General features: G+C 46.8%; 1 protein-coding gene across 1 annotated transcript in view; it reads left to right on the forward strand.

The window, feature by feature from the left end:
* Positions 1–2,599: 2,599 nt before the first annotated feature.
* Positions 2,600–17,903, forward strand: part of LOC121441861 (beta-1,4-galactosyltransferase 6) — a 68,095-nt gene continuing 52,791 nt past the window's right edge. The window contains exon 1 of the mRNA XM_041643183.1: positions 2,600–2,726. Within this exon, the coding sequence (XP_041499117.1) occupies positions 2,612–2,726 (115 nt within the window). The 5' untranslated portion in view covers positions 2,600–2,611. The remainder of the gene's footprint in view (positions 2,727–17,903) is intronic.

A 17,903-nucleotide genomic window follows, 5' to 3' on the forward strand; every position in this document is an offset into this window, starting at 1 on the left:
GACCAAGCTGGCCTTGAACTCACAGAGATCCACTTGCGTGAAAAGGAGAGTTTGTAAAAAAGTAAATCAAACAAAGATCCCACCAGTGCTCAACATGGACCAGGCTTCCCTGTGCCCTTTGCCCTTTATAGGCTTCTACTTTTTTTTTTTTTTTTGGTTTTTCGAGACAGGGTTTCTCTGTGGTTTTGGAGCCTGTCCTGGAACTAGCTCTTGTAGACCAGGCTGGTCTCGAACTCACAGAGATCCGCCTGCCTCTGCCTCCCGAGTGCTGGGATTAAAGGCGTGCGCCACCACCGCCCGGCCTGGCTTCTACTTTTTTAATAAATTCCCCACATACACACGGGTTTGCTGCTGTAGCTGCAGAGGTGTGGTTTATTCCAGAAGAGTCAGGCCTTTTAATTTTTTTAAAGTTCTGTATATGCATGTTTGTATATACCTACAGGTTCACATTCGTGTGTGTGTGTGCATGTGTGTGTGTGTGTGTGTGCGCGCGCGCGCGCAAGTGGAAGACAAAGATTGACCCCGGGGGTCTTCCTTGGTTTTGAGAAGGGGTCTGGGGCATGAGTAGTCTTTCACTGAATCCAGAACTCACCAATCGCCTAACACTAGATGGTCAGTGAGCGTCTGGGTTCCACCTGCGTCTAACCTCCAGGTGATGGGATTTAAAGCGAGAGACAACAAGAGCACACACAACTGTTGCAACCATTGTTAAGTCAGAGTCTGGGCCCTGGCAGTCTTAACAAGCCAGGACCAACCACCTGCCCCCAACAGGACTTTTATACAGAGAAGAAACGGTGACACACAAAGAACCGTGTTTGTTCAGCGTCGCCACACTGGGAAAAGGAACAACGAGATCCGGTGACCTACTCACCCCAAGTTTACCTTCAGGTTTAGATTTAAATGCAGGGCAAGGGATATGCCTAAGCAGTCCTGGGTAGACTGTGGTCCCTCCCATCACCGATCTAGCTCGCTCTCTCCTACAAGGTGGTCTGAGTTGTCGGAGCTGCTCCTTTGTGGAAGTAAGTTCCTCTGTTGGCTAGCACCAGGCGTCAGCCTTTTCCTTCCCTTGTCTGAGACTATGGAGAAATTCCAGTTCCTTGAATACCATTGTTTTTAATAGTTTGATGGCTAAAAGAAGGAACACATATTTATCCCTTTGGAATCTATCTTCCGTCCTGCCAGGATGGTTTATATAGTCACGATTAACTGATCAGCTGAAAAGAAACACCTGCATAGGATTTGCTAGGAATATGTGATGTAGGTGAGGAGCCCGAGTAACGTAGCTAGCAGCAAGAAGCATTCAGACAAAGGGTAACCCCGCACCTAGGAGGTGTACTAATGGAGTGGACGGCGCCGTTAGGGCTTGGGCTGTGGTGTTCGTGGGCCTATTGGCTGTGTTCACCTTCAATGGGAAGGCTGGTCAAGGCTTAACGGATACACATAGGCCCACATCTCATCCGCCAGTCCATAAATCTGGGAGGGAAATGTGCCTCCTTAGTCTTTCTCCCAAAAATCCTTGTTTCCCACGAACACCGTCTTTGGTGCACAGCGCATCCCACGCTGGGGACGCAGTCCTTGCCTTATGCTGGGTCCACCAGGGACAGTGACCCGGGAGGGAGGGGCGGGGTGGGGACTCCGGCACTGAGTGCCAGCACCAATCAGGACGCGCGGCGCTCCAGGGGCGAGGGCTCTTGGTTCCCCTGCTCCGCGCGCAGCGCCGCCTGGCGAGTTGTGCACCGGCGGGCGGAGCCTGCAGGGGTCTCGGGGCGCACAGGGCTGTCGGGATTGTCCTCGTGGGTGTCCGCGGTCCGCGATCGCCGCGCGTCTGTCACCTCTTTCCTTCACCCTCCGGGCCCCGGGCGCTCGCATCCGCCGGGTAGTCCGGGGTCTGTGCGGGGGCGGCGCCGCCTCTCCCTCGGGCTCCGCGGCGGGAATGCGGCTGCCGTGGCCGGCTGGGCAGCGGGCGGCGGCAGCAAGCGGAGCCCGGGCGCATTCGCCGCTGGCCGGGTCGCCGCCCTGGCCTGCGCTCGACTCCCGAGGCCGCCGCTGCGCTCCCTGGCTCGGCGCGGAATGAGGTGCAGGCCGCGCGCCGGCGAGCGCCCCGCTCCGCAGCCCCCAGGTTCCCCGCGGCCGCCCGCGCCCTGCGTGCCCCGGCGCCCACGCTAGAGCTCCGCACTGGCCGCACTTGCCGGGGCGCAGGCCCGCAGAAGTACGCGACCCGGCCCGGGTCCCGATCGCGGGGACTCGCCTCTTGGACGCCGCCCGGGCTGCGGGGACCCCGGCACGCTGCATTTCGCGGGCCGCGCTCCGCATCTCAGCGTTCTAACCAGCCTGGCCCGCGGCTTTGGCCTCTACGGTGCCCGGTCCCCCGGCCTCCCTCCACCTTTACCCGTATCCTCCCTCCACCCTTCCCGCTGCTCCGCCACCTCCCATTCATTGCATCCGTTTCCCCTTCCCGGCTCGGTTCCTACCCTCCCCCTCAAAAGCCTTCCTGGCTGGACCCCGCTACGCTCTTGGGGTTCTCGGTACATTCATGGAAGTTTAGGGCCTGGACCGTGGCCCCGAGTCCGCCCTGAGAGCGCAGCCCGCGCTGCTGGCAGGACAGAGGAAGATGTCTGCGCTCAAGCGGATGATGCGGGTCTCCAATCGTTCCCTGATCGCCTTTATCTTCTTCTTCTCCCTCTCCACGTCCTGTCTCTACTTCATCTATGTAGCTCCAGGCATAGGTAAGCACTCGGACACACCCTCACCTCCTATGGTCAGAAGGAAGGTAACCGGGGTGTTGAGGAGTTTGGAAGCTGAACAAAGCATCTGATTTGACTTATTCCAAAACTGTCGGAGAAACTGCTTGACTATGTTAGCTTGATTAATAAACGTTTAAAAGAGCTTAAAAGGTAGCATTCAGTGGATGTAGGGAATGAGGGCCTGGGAGTTGGGGGTAATGGTGGGGGTGGGGTGTCTCTTGTGTCTTCAGTATTCATGATAACTTTGTCTATCAGATGAGTTCAGTGTTTAAATATAGTTTTATTCAGACATCTTTTTCTCTAGATGTAATAACAGGTTGTGAAAATCTGATGGGGAAACAGGAACTGTGAGGAAGGTCAGGAGTGTGTTCATGCCTAGGTCAACAAACCTTTGCCTCGTACTTGAGGCATTTTAGGGGCTGAGTTATTGAAACGGAGCTCTGTTATGTGTATCTTGTCGACTTGAGTCTTCTTGTCAGTCAGCCTCTGTTTAACCTGTTAGATTCCTGCTTAGACAAAATAATGATTAAAATAATTATGCAAGACAATTGGTGGGCTTAAATTGTTAACTTCCTGCTAGTTGCTTTAGAGTTTTGGTCTCCAGTTCACTTTTGTGTGATCTTGGCTTCTTTGAAATAATATCCCAATTCCTCATTTCTCCTGCTGTTGGCAAGGGGTCCGCATGCCTTGTTTCAGTGAAGGAAAACGCCTATGAATTTATGTAGCTGTTAAAACACTTCCTATTCTCTAAACCTGGCTGAGCTTTCTTGTCCTTCAGTAGTTAATGCTGAGTGATGTGGTAACAGTGCACCTTCTTTCATTTCTTATTAGATATTCAGTTGTCTTTTCTGAGTCAGTATTTCTCCCCTGAGTTAGCTATAAATGTCATCCTGTCTTTCAGACAGGAAAAACACCTGCAGAATTTTGAAGTGAAATTCTTATCCCTGCAGAGGTGTGTGTGTGTGCGCACATGTGCGGGTGTGTGTGTATGGGTATGTGGGTGTGTGTATGCGTGTGTGTGTCTGTGGTATATGTGTGTATATGCGTGTATGCATGTGTGGGTATATCTGCGTATATGCGTGTGTGGGGCATATGTGTGTGTGTGCATGTGGGGGGGTATGTGGGTGTGTGTATGTGTGTGTATACCTGTGTGTATGCATATGTGGGGCATGTGTGTGTGCATGTGTGTGGCGTATGTGGGTGCGTGTATATGTGTGTGTATACCTGTGTGTGCATGTGTGTGTATGCATGTGTGGGTATACCTGCGTATATGCGTGTGTGGGGCATATGTGTGTGTGTGCATGTGTGTGGGGGGGTTGTGGGTGTGTGTATATGTGTGTGTATACCTGTGTGTATGCATATGTGGAGCGTGTGTGTGTGTGCATGTGGGGGTGTGTATGATAGATGATGCTGAGGAGTGTAGGGAAGAGACTGTAGCCTCCTCCAGAATGATTTCTCATGAAAACATTTATTACTGTATAAACTTCTCCTTATTGGATTTAATTAGAAGGTATACAGTCAGATAGTGATGCTGGGAAAATCTTTGATTTATCACTGTCAACTAGAAGTTTAGGGTAAAGTTTGAAGGAGTATGAATGTTTTAACAATTTGGTCTTTTAGTTTGTGTTTTTCTTCAGGCAAACAAGAAACAACAACAACAAAATTCTCTTGAAACTTTTGATACTTATGGCAGCAATTCACATTTTAGCCTGGATTAAGAATTGGGCAAAATTTTCATACAGCTGGGATATAAGCTATATAAGATTTTTTTTATTGGCCTTAACTTGGATGTTTTGAATCTCTTATTAAGAAGTCTTTATTAATTCTGCCACACCAGCTAGTTTGTAGATGTCAATTTTTTTTTTCTGTTTTTCAAAACAGGGTTTCTCTGTAGCTTTGGAGCCTGTCCTGGAACTAGCTCTGTAGACCAGGCTGGCCTCGAACTCACAAAGATCTGCCTGCCTCTGCCTCCCGAGTACTGGGATTAAAGGCGTGCGCCGCCACTGCCCGGCAACATTTTACTCTTTTATAATTACTCAAAACTTGGACCTCTTTGGAGAATACCACTTTTACAAGAATATTTTTCCAATGTATTATTTTTATTCATTATTTGGGAACGTCACGTAATGCACCCTGATCACACTCACTTCCCATAAGAAATAATTAAAAAAAAATCTCTTTATTGTGTTTGTGTATGTTGTACGGGTGTGAGCGTGCAGGTGCTATGGCCTGTGTGCGAAGGTCAGAGTACAACTTGTAATCGTCTCTCCTTCCACTGTGTGGGTTCTGGAGACCAAGTGCAAGTGGTCAGGGATGGCGGCATGCAGCCTTACCTGTTTAGCCATCTTGCTGGTCCCTGACAAGATTTGATTTTTCAGACTGGATTGCTGTATGTAGCCCTGGCTGGCCTGAAACTCTCTATGTAGATATAAATGCTGAGATTAACGGCATACAGTACCACACCCAGCAATGCATTTTTTGAATTTATGATTTTGAATTTATAACTTTGGAAGTCCTTTGCTTTCTTGTTCCCCTTGGGACGCTGGGGATGGGTGGTACTCAGGGCTGCGTGTGTGCAAGGGAAGCACCGTGTAACCGAGCTAACTCTGGGTCCCGTTTCTTCATACATTGGATAACATGCTAAAAAGTCAAGCAAAGGAAATCTGAATGCCAGCTTTATGGTCTCATATGCTCTCTGGTTGTTCAAATTCAGGTGATGTGAAAGCCTGGGACGTTTTTCTCATTTGAGTGTGTGATGTAGCCATAGAGCAACCGATGAATAATGTCGTAAAAACTTGACAGTTGTCTTGCAGGCAAGTAGGTCAATGTGGTGGTTTGAAAGCAAATGGCCCCAAAGGGAGTGGGACTACTAGGAGGTGTGACCTTGCTGAAGGAAGTGTGTCACTGTGGGGGCGGGCTCTGAGGTCTCTTTGCTCAAGCTTTCCTCAGTGTGACTTTCAGTTGACTTCCTTTGCCTGTAAGCTGTTCCTCCAGCATCACATTTTCCAACATGCCACCATGATGATAATGGACTGAACCTCTGAAACTGTAAACTAACGCCTCAATTAAATGTTTTCCTAAGAGTTGCCACCATGGTCAATGTGTCTCTTCACAGCAATAAAAAACACTAAGACAGAAGTAATAATTTAAATTACTCTATTTTGAGAAACTTGTAATTAAAAATGTTAACAGTGAAGCCAGGAAGAAAAGTAAGTTAACCAAACATAAATGCTATGAATTTGTTAAACCAGTGTCTGCCCCCCATACTCTTGTGATATGGGGGTGGGGTGGAAGCCAAGGTCCTGTGGGTTATTTGGGGGGGCTGTGTTTGTGCTGTGGTAGGAGACCAGTGTCTGCCCCCAACCCTTGTGCTATTTTGGGAAAGGTTGGGGGGTGTTTTTCTCATCCTTCTTTAAGTTTGGCAAGAACTTTTTTTTTCGTTTTCTTTTTTTCCTTTTGGTTTTTCAAGATAGGGTTTCTCTTTGTGGCCCTAGCTGTCCTGGAACTCACTCTATAGACTAGGCTTGCCTTAACTCAGAGATGCACCTGCCTCTGCCTCCTGCATGCTGGGATCAAAGGTACACATACTACCACTGCGTAGCAGGGAAAATGTTTTCTAAAATTCAAAGTTTTGCTAGAAAATTCAAATTTTGTGTTTGGTGACACAGGTTGTCTGTTTTTTTTTCCTTCCTTCCTTTCTTTTCCTTCCTTCTTTCCCCTTCCTTCCTTCCTTCCTTTCTTTTCCTTCCTTCCTTCCCCTTCCTTCCTTCCTTCCTTCCCTTTCCTTCCTTCCTTCCCCTTCCTTCCTTCCTTCCTTCCTTCCCCTTCCTTCCTTCCTTCCTTCCCCTTCCTTCCTTCCTTCCTTCCTTCCTTCCTTCCTTTCCCTTCCTTCCTTCCTTCCTTCCCCTTCCTTCCTTCCTTCCTTTCTTCCTTTCTTCCTTTCTCCCCCCCTCCCTCCCTCCCTCCCTCCCTCTCTCCCTCCCCCCCCCTCTCCTCCCCCCTCCTCCCCTCTCTCCTCCCTCTCTCTTTTCTTGTGTGTGAGTGTCAGGTCACTTTCTTTCATGTCTCTGGAAATGCAGGTCAGACACACAGGTCTAACCACAGTGTGTCAGCTGTTTTCTGAAGTGAAAATGATGTGGAAAATGTGGTCAGTTGAGTTCCCGGTAGAGCAGCCAATTGCATAAGTGCTGTTCCTCGAGGCCTCGCTGCTGCATTCTGTCCTCTCCCAGGCCATCCCTCACGGCTTTATAATTTTCATTGAATTTATATCTCACAACACTTAATGTTCTCACCCAAATTATATCTTGAGGCCAAATTTCCTCCTGGTTGAATTATGCTACACAGAAGTTTCTTTTTTAAATTTCCTTCTTATTTTATGTGCATTGGTGTTTGCTTGCATGTATGTCTGGCATCACAGGCCTGCAGAAGCCGTAAGATGCTGGATGCCACGAAGCTGAAGTTACTGATGGTTATGAGCTGTCATGTGGGTACTGGAAACAGAAACCAGGTCTTTTGGGAGAGCAACCAGTGTTCTTACCCACTGAACACCTCTCATTTCCTTCCTTCCCCTCTCCCTCACTCCCCAAAACAGGTTTCTCTGTGTAATCCTGGCTGTCTTGGAACTTGCTCTGTAGGCCAGACTGGCCCAGAACTCACAGAGATCTGCCTGCTTTTCTCTCCCGAGTGCCAGAATTAAGCCACGGGCCACCACTTTCCTGCTCCAGCCTCTCTTTTCATTGGTTTAAAAAAAAAAATGTTTCAAATCTGCTCCTTCCGAGCCACATTGTATCAGCTTGTTTGCTGGCAGTCACTGTATTTCTCTACCTTTGGGGTCCAGACAGTTGGTCACTTCTTTCATCCTTTAGCTTACTCTTTTTGGGTCTCTTTACCTGTGCCCATCTCCTGACCCTCTCCCTTCTGAGCTGTTGGGCCACACACTGTAGGCAGCCAGTCTGGTGAGTTTTCTGTTGTCCTGATGCCTCTCTGCATTCTCTGCACTGTTTTGGTCCTCGTCTAGAGTGAGTTCAGTAACACTCAGAGCTCATTATTTTAAGAATAAGTTGAAACATTTTTCCTGATACCTCACTTGGGAAACACAAGATAGTGTCTTCACGGTAGGAACTGCAGTGCTGAGGGGAGCCGGGCTGTAGCTAAATCTCTGGAGCCATCCCACAGGAAGTCTGTGGATACTCTGCCCTGGCCTTCCCAGCAGAGGTGGGAGTCAGGCATTCTGTTTTGTGCCTGCCTCTGTGTGTGGTTGCCAAGAGATGAGTGCAGCGTCCTGCCAGGGCGTTGAGCTGGCTGTATCGAGAACAGACTTCCATTTATTAGGAATCCATTTCTAATATAACTTCCCCTGCAACACAATCATATCCTGTTGTATCAGAGGGCCAATTGGCTTGACTGGAGCACTCAAGAGAAGCTGAACAATGGCGTCTGGAAGTCTTGAAAAATGACAGCGAGGTCATTTGTGGAGGTTGGCTCTGTGAGGGAGCTTCAGTGCACACGACAGAAAGCACATAAAAAGAGTGGGGGCTGCTTATAGATTCCTAGAATGGGTAGAATAAGATTGGTCTAGACAGCACAGAAAAAGCCTCTGGAGTATAACAGTACTCAGGTTCCATGTGGCTATTCCTTAGGGTGTGGAGAGGTGGATTGCAGAAAAGTCTTAGGGCTCCACTTCCAACCCAGTGCTCGAGGTCACTAATGTTCTGGCCTGCAAGGATTTATCTAAATGTTGATAAGAAAGAAATAGATGTGCCTGCCACCACAGAGGCAGTATTAGAGGGAGACTGCCTAACTTCCTTGGGAGTGGGGTGGTTATTGCCCTTCTGACCCCTGGGCAGGCTTTCTCGTCTTTGGGGACAGATTGTGGTTGGCCACTTTGTCTCTTGGTTACTAGGGCCTTCAGGGGAGGCCTGGTGGAACTGTTGGAGTGGGTGTTTGTGGGAGGCAGCTCAGGTCTTTGCTCAGAGGTTAGCGTGTTATCTTGTTATTGTTTGCTCCCGGTTATCTCAGCAGGTAGCTACTTGCCTTGCAACTTTTAAAAGTGCCCTTCACCCTCCTAGCCTTAGGTACCTTTCAGGGCCTTTCTGCCTGACCTTCTGTGCCTTTGGAGCTGATTTAGCCTGCTTTGTGTTGAAAAGGCCCTTTGTTTTTGTTTTTTTTTTTTTTTCCCCCTCAAGTTCCCTGTTCTTCTTTGGGGGCCCTTTCCTGCCGCCATTCTGGTCACATTTCGCCTCTGGGCCTTCCTTGCCTGCTATTTTTGTTCGGTGAGTAGCAGGACTCAGCAGGAGTTTTGCAAAGGGAACTGAGACAGCCCTTTGTTTTAGAGTAATCCTAGCGAGAAGGATGGGAAATGTAGGGCAGCCGAGGAGACAGGGAGCCCAGGTGAGAAGCTGCTGATGTCACTCCAGCAGTAGGAGGTTGAAGCCAGATAAGAGCGGGAGGCCCTTGAGAGCGGTAGGGCTGGCAAAGGGACAGTTTTTCTGTGATGCCCAGGCTCTAACCTAGACCCCAGGTGACCAGTCACAGATGATGTCCAGGTGCTAGGATTGAGCTAGCAATTTTGCCTTTAAGGTGTGGGAATGCTTCTGGGCGATCTAGGAAGAATTTGTCAGTGGCTAGGTAGGTAGAAATAAGGGCTTGGAGCCTAGAGGTCAGGTCTGGGTGTTGGCATCCTCCAGGAGGATGGTGTTTGTCCCTGTCTTGCCCCTCACAGTTGAGGAGCCTTCCCATTTTTGCAAGTGCAGTGTACACCCCAAGTCCATGACTCCTAAACACGGCCTCCAGGTGATTTCAGGAGAATACCCAGAAGGCTCAAGTGCACTTTGGAATTCTTCCCAGAGGGTCTGCCACCCTCTCACTTCCCACCTGGAATTGCCCACAGGAATGAGTGAAAGGTTTCAGATTTGGGCCCGAAGTGAGGACAGATGGTCCTGTGGGTAGGATTTATTGGATACAAAGAGCTACTACTGCCATGGGGCTAGAAACAGCAGCCTGGGGCTTCGAAGAGATCAGACCAGAGTGGAGATCTCACCTTAGACCTCTCATAGAAAGGGAGTGGTTTCATGTAGGCATGTAGTCAGGATGGATCCAGTTCTCCAGCTGGGAGACAGAGAAGGGCAGGGGCCTTACACTGCCCCCCAACTGTAAGATGTGGGGGAAGAGGAGAGGGGAGGACACATCTAGTTGGGGAGTACCCATTATGGAGGGGGGATGTGCCCTCACTAGTAGCCTTCTGATTAATGTCTTAGTATGCAGGCAACTTCCCTGAGGAACTGGCAATGGGGGTCTGTTATTGTCTTGGAATTTGAGCACCCAGGATTATGTTAAGAAGTAAGAAGTTCATCCACAGGTCCTTGGTAGGAGGCTTGGGCCATCCCTTTAAGGGGAGGCTGCTGCATGTTGGTGCAGGTTGGTGTGTGCAGCCTGGTTTAGATTCTAACAGTCCCATAGGTCCTTTCCTTGCCCATCCACAAGCAGCCCCTCTGAAGGATGGCTTCCAGCAGTGGGGTCACCACTCACAAGTAGTGTTTGTAGCTCTGCCCTAAGTGTCGATGAAAATGAATGTCAACCACATGGCCTTGTGGGGAACTAGGTAATTTATTGATTCATAGAAATCTGGCTTAGCCAGGTGCTCTTCTCCACCCTTTTTGATGGGGAGAGTATCTGGGAGCCGGTGGATCTTCAGAGCAGGATGCACAGGTGTGTGCATTTGATGGTGAGTGTATCTGAGCTGGTGGATCTTCAGGACGGGATGCACAGGTGTGTGCATTCGATGGTGAGTGTATCTGGGAGCTGGTGGATCTTCAGAGCGGGATGAGCAGGTGTGTGCATTCGATGGTAAGTGTATCTGGGAGCTGGTGGATCTTCAGAGCGGGATGCACAGGTGTGTGCATTCGATGGTGAGTGTATCTGGGAGCTGGTGGATCTTCAGAACAGGATGCGCAGGTGTGTGCATTTGATGGTGTGTGTATCTGAGCTGGTGGATCTTCAGGACGGAATGCACAGGTGTGTGCATTTGATGGTGAGTGTATCTGGGAGCTGGTGGAGCTTTAGGGTGGGATGCACAGGTGTGTGCATTTGATGGTGAGTGTATCTGGGAGCTGGTGGATCTTCAGAGCGGGATGAGCAGGTGTGTGCATTCGATGGTGAGTGTATCTGGGAGCTGGTGGATCTTCAGAGCGGGATGAACAGGTGTTGTGTGCATACTGCAGCCATGTTTTCCATTTCTGCCTTCTAGCATTTATCAAAGATAAAAATAGCCACACCTGTGAGTGTTTAAATGTAAAAGAGAAGCCCTATCTTGGGCTGGTAGGTGTCTGTGTATAAGCGATATTTCAAACATCGTTCACAACTATGGGAAGAGGTTTATGTCGGAAAGTTGTGTAAATATGGTAATTAAATATGGTAGTTATTTTTTTGACTCCAGCCAAGCCATGTTGAATGTAGTGTTTCTGTAAAACAAGGTCTCTAGTTCAGACTAGCTAGAATTCTCTGTGTAGCTAAGAATGACTTTGATCTTCTGCCTCTCAGTCCTGAGTTGCCGGGACTCCAAGTGTGGGCTTTTGTGCGCATTGTCTGTAGTGTTGAGGACATTGTGCTGGATCAGCTGAGCTGCTCTGTAGTCCTAGGGTATCTTGTTTCAACAACCCATTTCCTCTATCTTATCTCTGAGGATCTTGGTTCTGATCACTTTAAAAACATAAGCCATTCCATTTAAACGACTAAACAGCTTTTTAATCTTTGGGCCTCATGTTCTGGTGGTTCTAGGTGTGACTGTCAACATCACAGTTCCTATATTTCATTCTCTGTGCAAGCCTGTGGAGCCATGAGAGCCTTGAGTATAGATCCAGCGGTGTCTTGGATGCCACGATGGTTGCTGAAGAAGTATCAGGAACAAAATCCCAAAAGTAGCCCCATCCCTTTGTCCATCTCAGAGTGACAGTCAGTGTGACTGCACTGTTTGCTGAAAGGGGGAAGAGACACATCGTCCCCCACTCCAAGTTTCATTTAGCATTGCTTTTTTATTGAGCTCTACATTTTTCTCTGTTCCCCTCTCTGCCTCTCCCAAGATCCGCATGCTCCCAACTTACTCAGGAGATCTTCTCTTTTTCTACTTCCCTTGTTGAGCATTTCTGAAAGAGCTGAAATGTATATGTTAGGATACCTGACTCCGGGTCTTTCTCTCTCTCTCTCTCTCTCTTTCTCTCTCTCTCTCTGTCTCTTTCTCTCTTTCTTGATTAGTTGGAATAGCTTTGTGTAGATGAAAAAACAGACACTTTTGGATAGCCTTATCAGCAAGGGTAATCACAAGACTGATTTTAGGCTTATAGAGAAACATCCTGTACACATGTATACCCCCCCCCATGTACTAAAAGGCCTGAATAAGTGCCCTTAGAAGCACTCTATTTTCTTTTTTTGTTCAATTTACACACACACACACACACACACACACACACACACACATATATATTCCTTACATAGTTCAAATGAGGGTAGATGACCAGCCTTCTGGGACTGGAGAGGACATGGAAAAGGAGAAGCTCCTAACACGACCTGGAACATTTGAACTTTGTGCTGGGTTGGCCTGGTGCACTCTGGCTCTCCGTCCAAGGACTTGTCTTACACACCTGTCTTACACACACACAAGGTTTGAGTGTCTCCCTTCCTCTCCAGCCGCCTTTAGGGCCTTCAGCAAACATGTACATCTCTGACAAGTCAAAGCAGGGTCTTTTCCAATCAACTCAGCTTATATCAAACGTGTTCTTTTATATAGTTTTCTAAGGTATGTGCTGCTCAAGCAATACATAATGAACATACAACCTGTAGTTTAGTAGAGCCCAACACTTATTACACCTCATTCAATTAACTTCAGAAACAAAAAAATTGAACAAAAAACTGTATTAATTACCTGGGAAGGGGGAAAGGGGTTGGTTACAGCCCTATTTAGCTTTCTATTGCTGTAATAAGCCATTCTGACCAAAGCAACTTGAGGGCAGTCAGAGCAGATGCTCAAGGCAGGATCCAGAGGGACACAGCTTGATTGATGGCTCCATCACTGACTTTGTTTTCTTTTACAGAGCCCAGGCTCCCTTGCCAGGGATGGTACTACCCATACTGAGTTGGTCTGTCTTGCACCCATTAATAATCAAGGCAGTCCCTCATAGACATGTCCACAGGCCAATCAACAGAGATCTTTTCCTTCGATTCCAGGAGAAACTAGGGCGGAGGTTTTTAACCATCCTGTTTCTGTGACCCTTTAATACAGTTCCTCATGTTGTGGTGACCCCAACCAGAAAATTACTTTGTGATACTTCATAACTGTCATTTTGCCCCTGTTATGAATTGCAGTGTAATTCGTACGCAGGATCTCTGGTATGCAGTTCCTGTGAAAAGGTCGCTCAACCCCCAGGTTGAGAACCACTGTTCTAGACTGTCAAAGGACAGCTATGCTGACAAGGGCAATCACAGACTTGCCAAGGTTTGACGTTACTAGGCATAGCTTCATCAACCTATGGCTGTACCACACAGCCAGAAGTATAGTGGCCGACATGAACATCATCCTTTTGGCTAACTTCTGTTTCACCTAAGCAGGGTTTTTGCAATGGCTCAAATCAAATGCTGCCAAACTCTGTTATGACCTAAAAGCAAATATGCCCACAGGTGTCTAACCATAAAACAGCAAATCAAACATGCCCACAACACACCACGGACAGACAGCACACGGAGCTCCAGGAGGAGGAAGCACACATTTTCCCAAGGCATGTTCAGAGGCAGTGTGGCACCCTGAACTGTCTGCTTCCTTCCTGGAATGACCTGGTCTTCACAGCCAGCCTCAGGATTACTCACACACTACATTCTTTGTTACTGTCCTGATCAAAGACCTTTTAAATATTCTCATCGCATCCTGCAGGAATTAAAAAAAAAAAATCAGAGGGCCAAGGGAGTTAAGTGCAGACAGATTGTCCTGCTTCGTGAGGTGTTCTGTAAGGTTAGGCCAACTTGGTTACTGGGAACACAAGGCCTAAAGGATTCCCAAATATGACTCAGGAATCCAAGCCCTAAAATACCCTCTGCAGGTCCCTCCAACCTTTACCCATTACTAGTTATGTTTTGATACTATTAAAAATGACTTTCAGATATGAATGTTTAAACCTTATTTAGGATGGTCTGTTTTAATGGTCTTATTTCCCAGGACTATTTCCAGATACACAGTTTTTCCTTTTATACCCTTTACTCCTTTCTGGCTTTATTGAGACAAAGTCACATTCTGTAGCCTTAGGTTTTCTTGAACAACAATACAAACCAGGCTACCTTGAACTTACAGAGATCCACCTACCTCTGCTTCCCTCATGCTGGGATTAAAGGCATAGCCACAATACCTGGCCTTACTTTTTTTTCCCTTTTATTAGCTTGTGTTTGTTGTTCAAGATAATGGGCCCCTTTGCAGCTGTTGTATAATATATATATATATATTATACACACACATATAAAATGAACCTTGATCTTAGAGCCTTCCTGGAGCACTTTCACTGACAGTTCCTTCTCCCTACATCTCTCAGTAGAGCTTCCAATTGCGGCTCCCATTCATGTTAAACATGAACCCAGGTAATTCTGCAACCTGGAGGCTATACCTTCTCACAAACACATAAGTGCTGGCCCGTGGTGGCGGAGGGTGGTGAACCAAGTACTGACTGGGTTGGCTTTTGTTTTGTGTAGTTGAGGATGACCTGAGGATGACCTTGGAATACGGATCCTCCTGCCTCTACTCTCTGAGTGCTGGGATTGTGAACGTGTTCAATCAAGTTGGTTTATGCAGAGTGGGGATTTGAACCCCAGGTCTTATGTCTGTTGGGCCAGTGCACTACCAATTGAGCTACATTTCCTACCCTGGGTTTACTTTTCTGAATTGATCATCTGATGCCATTTGATCGTTCACAGAACTAATCCCAGTTTTTAAAAACCAGACTAACTTGTTTTAAGATGAAAGTGGCTGACTATTATGATGAGTAATTTCTTTCGTCAAGAGAAGTGGATAGATAACGTATGTTCATTTCTAGGTTGGCAGTGACTAGGGAGTTTGGGCATAATTGACCCTAAATATGTTATTTATCATTTTTAATTATTGGGAGGATATGCAGCAGTTCTTTAACAAAATTAATAAAAGTTCTTAAAACATAGCATTACAGCTTTCCCAATAGGCATAAATTTAAAATACCAATTCCCAGCATTTGCCTAGAAAAATCTTCTTAAAAATCTTTACAGTATGGCTAGAGAGATGAGTCAGTGAGTGGTTAAGAGCAATGACTGTTCCTGCAGAGAACCCAGGTTCAGTTCCCAGCAACTCACAACCATTTATAAGTCCAGTTCCAGCCTTACAATATAATAAGACAAAATTTTTTTAAATAGAGGAAAAAGAAAAGAACAAGGAGAAAAGAAAGTGTAACTTCTCAGTCTAGAGCAATTTCCAGTCTGACTCATAGCAAGGAAAAGGAATTGGACCGCTTCCATTTGAGTCAACAGGGTAAAGAGACAGAGCTGGGCAGTGCCTTGTTTCCTGGTCTAAAAATATCCTTTGGGCTTGGAAGTTGCTAAAATTCGTTTGTTTGTTTGTTTTTTTAAGAGTCACTCTCTTCTTCTAGATAAGTTGAAATTCTAAAGTTTTAATCATCAAAACACAAAGTGGTCAGAGTTAGAAAACAGCTTATACCATGCTTGCTTTGTCTTTCCGTTTAATGTAATGCTGAAGTGGGTAAAGATTTGGTTCACGCTCATCTTATGGTTGTTGCTAATTTTCTAATGCTTTCCAGGCATGTTTATTTGTGGCTTTGTCTTTTAGTCTGCAACATCACTGAGTTTCCTGATTAGATTTTACAAATCTGTTCCTTGCTGTCTTCCTTTCCTGAGTCCCCCCCTTCCTCCTGGTTTCATTTCCCCATTAGCTTTGTTACCCACCCCCATACTTGGAGGAAGCTATGCATGCATTCTAGGTGAGCACCATTGTGCACTGACAAATGCAGGCCATGCAGCCGTCTTTGGCCTTTGTTAGTTTTTTATGCCAGTAGGCTCCAAGTGTACTCCTTGACATATGTTACATTTAAACTGTACCCATGCCTGGAAGCTTGTTTTTCTTTGAGATTTTGATTCATTCCTTTCTTCCTTCTTTCAGATTTATTTGTAAATGAAGTAAAATTTAATTTATTAATTGATTTTTAAAGTAGGGTCACTATGTAGACCAGGGTGGCCTTGAACTAACTCATAGAGGTCTGCCAGCCTCTGCCTCCTGGGTGCTGGGATTAAAGGGGTGTGCAATACCTTACACACTTTGTGATTTATTTTATTTGTGATTATGTATATGTGTGTGTCAGTGTCGGAGTATTTGCTTGTGAGTGTGGGTTTCCTTAGAGAACCGGGCATTCGTCAGATCTGTAGTTACAGGCAGTTGTAAGCCAGCCAGCATGGCTGATGGAGGTTGAATCTGGAGTCCTCTGCAAGAGCACTATGTGTTCTGAACTGCTAAGCCATCTCTTCAGCCCTCTTTTGTTTTTGAGATACAATCTTATATAGATAGCCCCAGTTGGTCTTAAGACTATTACATAGCCAGAGATGACCTTGAACTTCTGATCCTCCTCTCTCTGCCTTTCAGATGTAGACCCTTGTATATGCAGTACTGGATATGGGACCTTTGTGCCCGCTAAGCAAGTGAACCCCGCAGTGAAGCCTTGACCCACGATCTTGATTTGTAATCTATGTGACCCCTTAGTTTCCAGCAGGGCTTGGTAAACAGTTAGGCAGTAAACACTTGCTAGGTAAGCGTCCTCCACCTTGACCAGCTTTAATACAAAGATGCCGTGTTTAAAAATGACAATTATGACCAACCAGTCTTCACACATATTCCCTCCAAGCGAAATTATAGCCGTTGGCGGCAGCACGGGAATGATAGACATGCCGGGAAGGCCCTCCGGTTAACTTCCAGTGCCTGTGCCATTAAAGCAGGCGCTGGTGGATGGGACTCTGAACACAGAGTTCCTGCTCTCTTCATGAGTCAGTTCACGACTGACTTGGAAGACTACAGGCTAATGGTTTTCACAGTTGATTGCCTTGAGGCCACGTCTGAATTTCCATCTTTGTGTTATGACTTTCTATAATACTTTGGCCTCATGGGAATTGTTTATCAACCTGGCACAATCTCAATATTTATTTTTTGGTTTTAATCCTTCCTCTTAAGCAGTGGTTCTCAAACTTCCTATTGTTGTGACCCTTTAATATAGTTCCTCATGTTGTGGTGACCCCCCCCAACCATAAAATTATTTTCATTGCTATTTCATAACTGTAATTTTGCTACTGTTATGAATCACAATGTAAATATCTACGTTTTCCAATGGCCTTAACTGACCACTATGGAAGAGTCGTTTGATCCCCAGAGGGTCATGAGCCTACAGGTTGAGAACTCCTACAAAGTGCCAACCATGTTTCATGCTTGGGTTGACCTAATCCTGGTATTAGGCCGTAATTATTATAAGTGTATTTTCTTTTGTGGACATGGATGAGCAATTTCTGGAGGTTTATTTAGCATGGCTCTGACGTGGAAAGAAGCTCAATTCCCAGAGCCTGAAGCAGCTATTTAGAAGATTATCGTAGTTCCTAGAAACCCTTAGCTGCCTGGCTCAGCAGTTAGCGGCAGGTACGTGGCACGGTGTGTTTTCAGCTCCGGCCTCCTTGTGTGTTCTTAGGTGGTGTCTGAGGCAGCTTCTCCTGTTGTTTTGTGTCTCTTTGAATTGTAGTCTGGGCTATGGTGCTGCATCCTTCATGATTGCTTTCACATGCTTGCTCGCACGTGTGTGCGTGTGTGTGTATGTGTGTGTGTGTGTGTGTGTGTGTGTGGAGAGAGAGAGAGAGAGCGTGTATGCGAATGCCTGCGACTGTATTGTGTGTGAAGGTCAGAGGATAGCCCTCCAGAGCTTTCTTCTACCGTGTAAGTTTTGGGGATCCAACTCAGGTCATCAGGCTTAGAACCCCCTCCCCCCCCCCCCTTACCCCTGGTAACTTTTTGTCTTGAAGATTTCTTTTTGTCCTCACTTGGTCCCCTGTATCTCTGCTGCATTACTTCTAAATTGCTGTCCCTCGGGCCCTTCAGATCCACTTGTAAGTTAC

Source organism: Microtus oregoni, unplaced genomic scaffold, assembly GCF_018167655.1.
Source record: "Microtus oregoni isolate MIOR12 unplaced genomic scaffold, Mior012 000082F_ref0000272, whole genome shotgun sequence".
Classification (NCBI taxonomy): Eukaryota; Metazoa; Chordata; class Mammalia; order Rodentia; family Cricetidae; genus Microtus; species Microtus oregoni.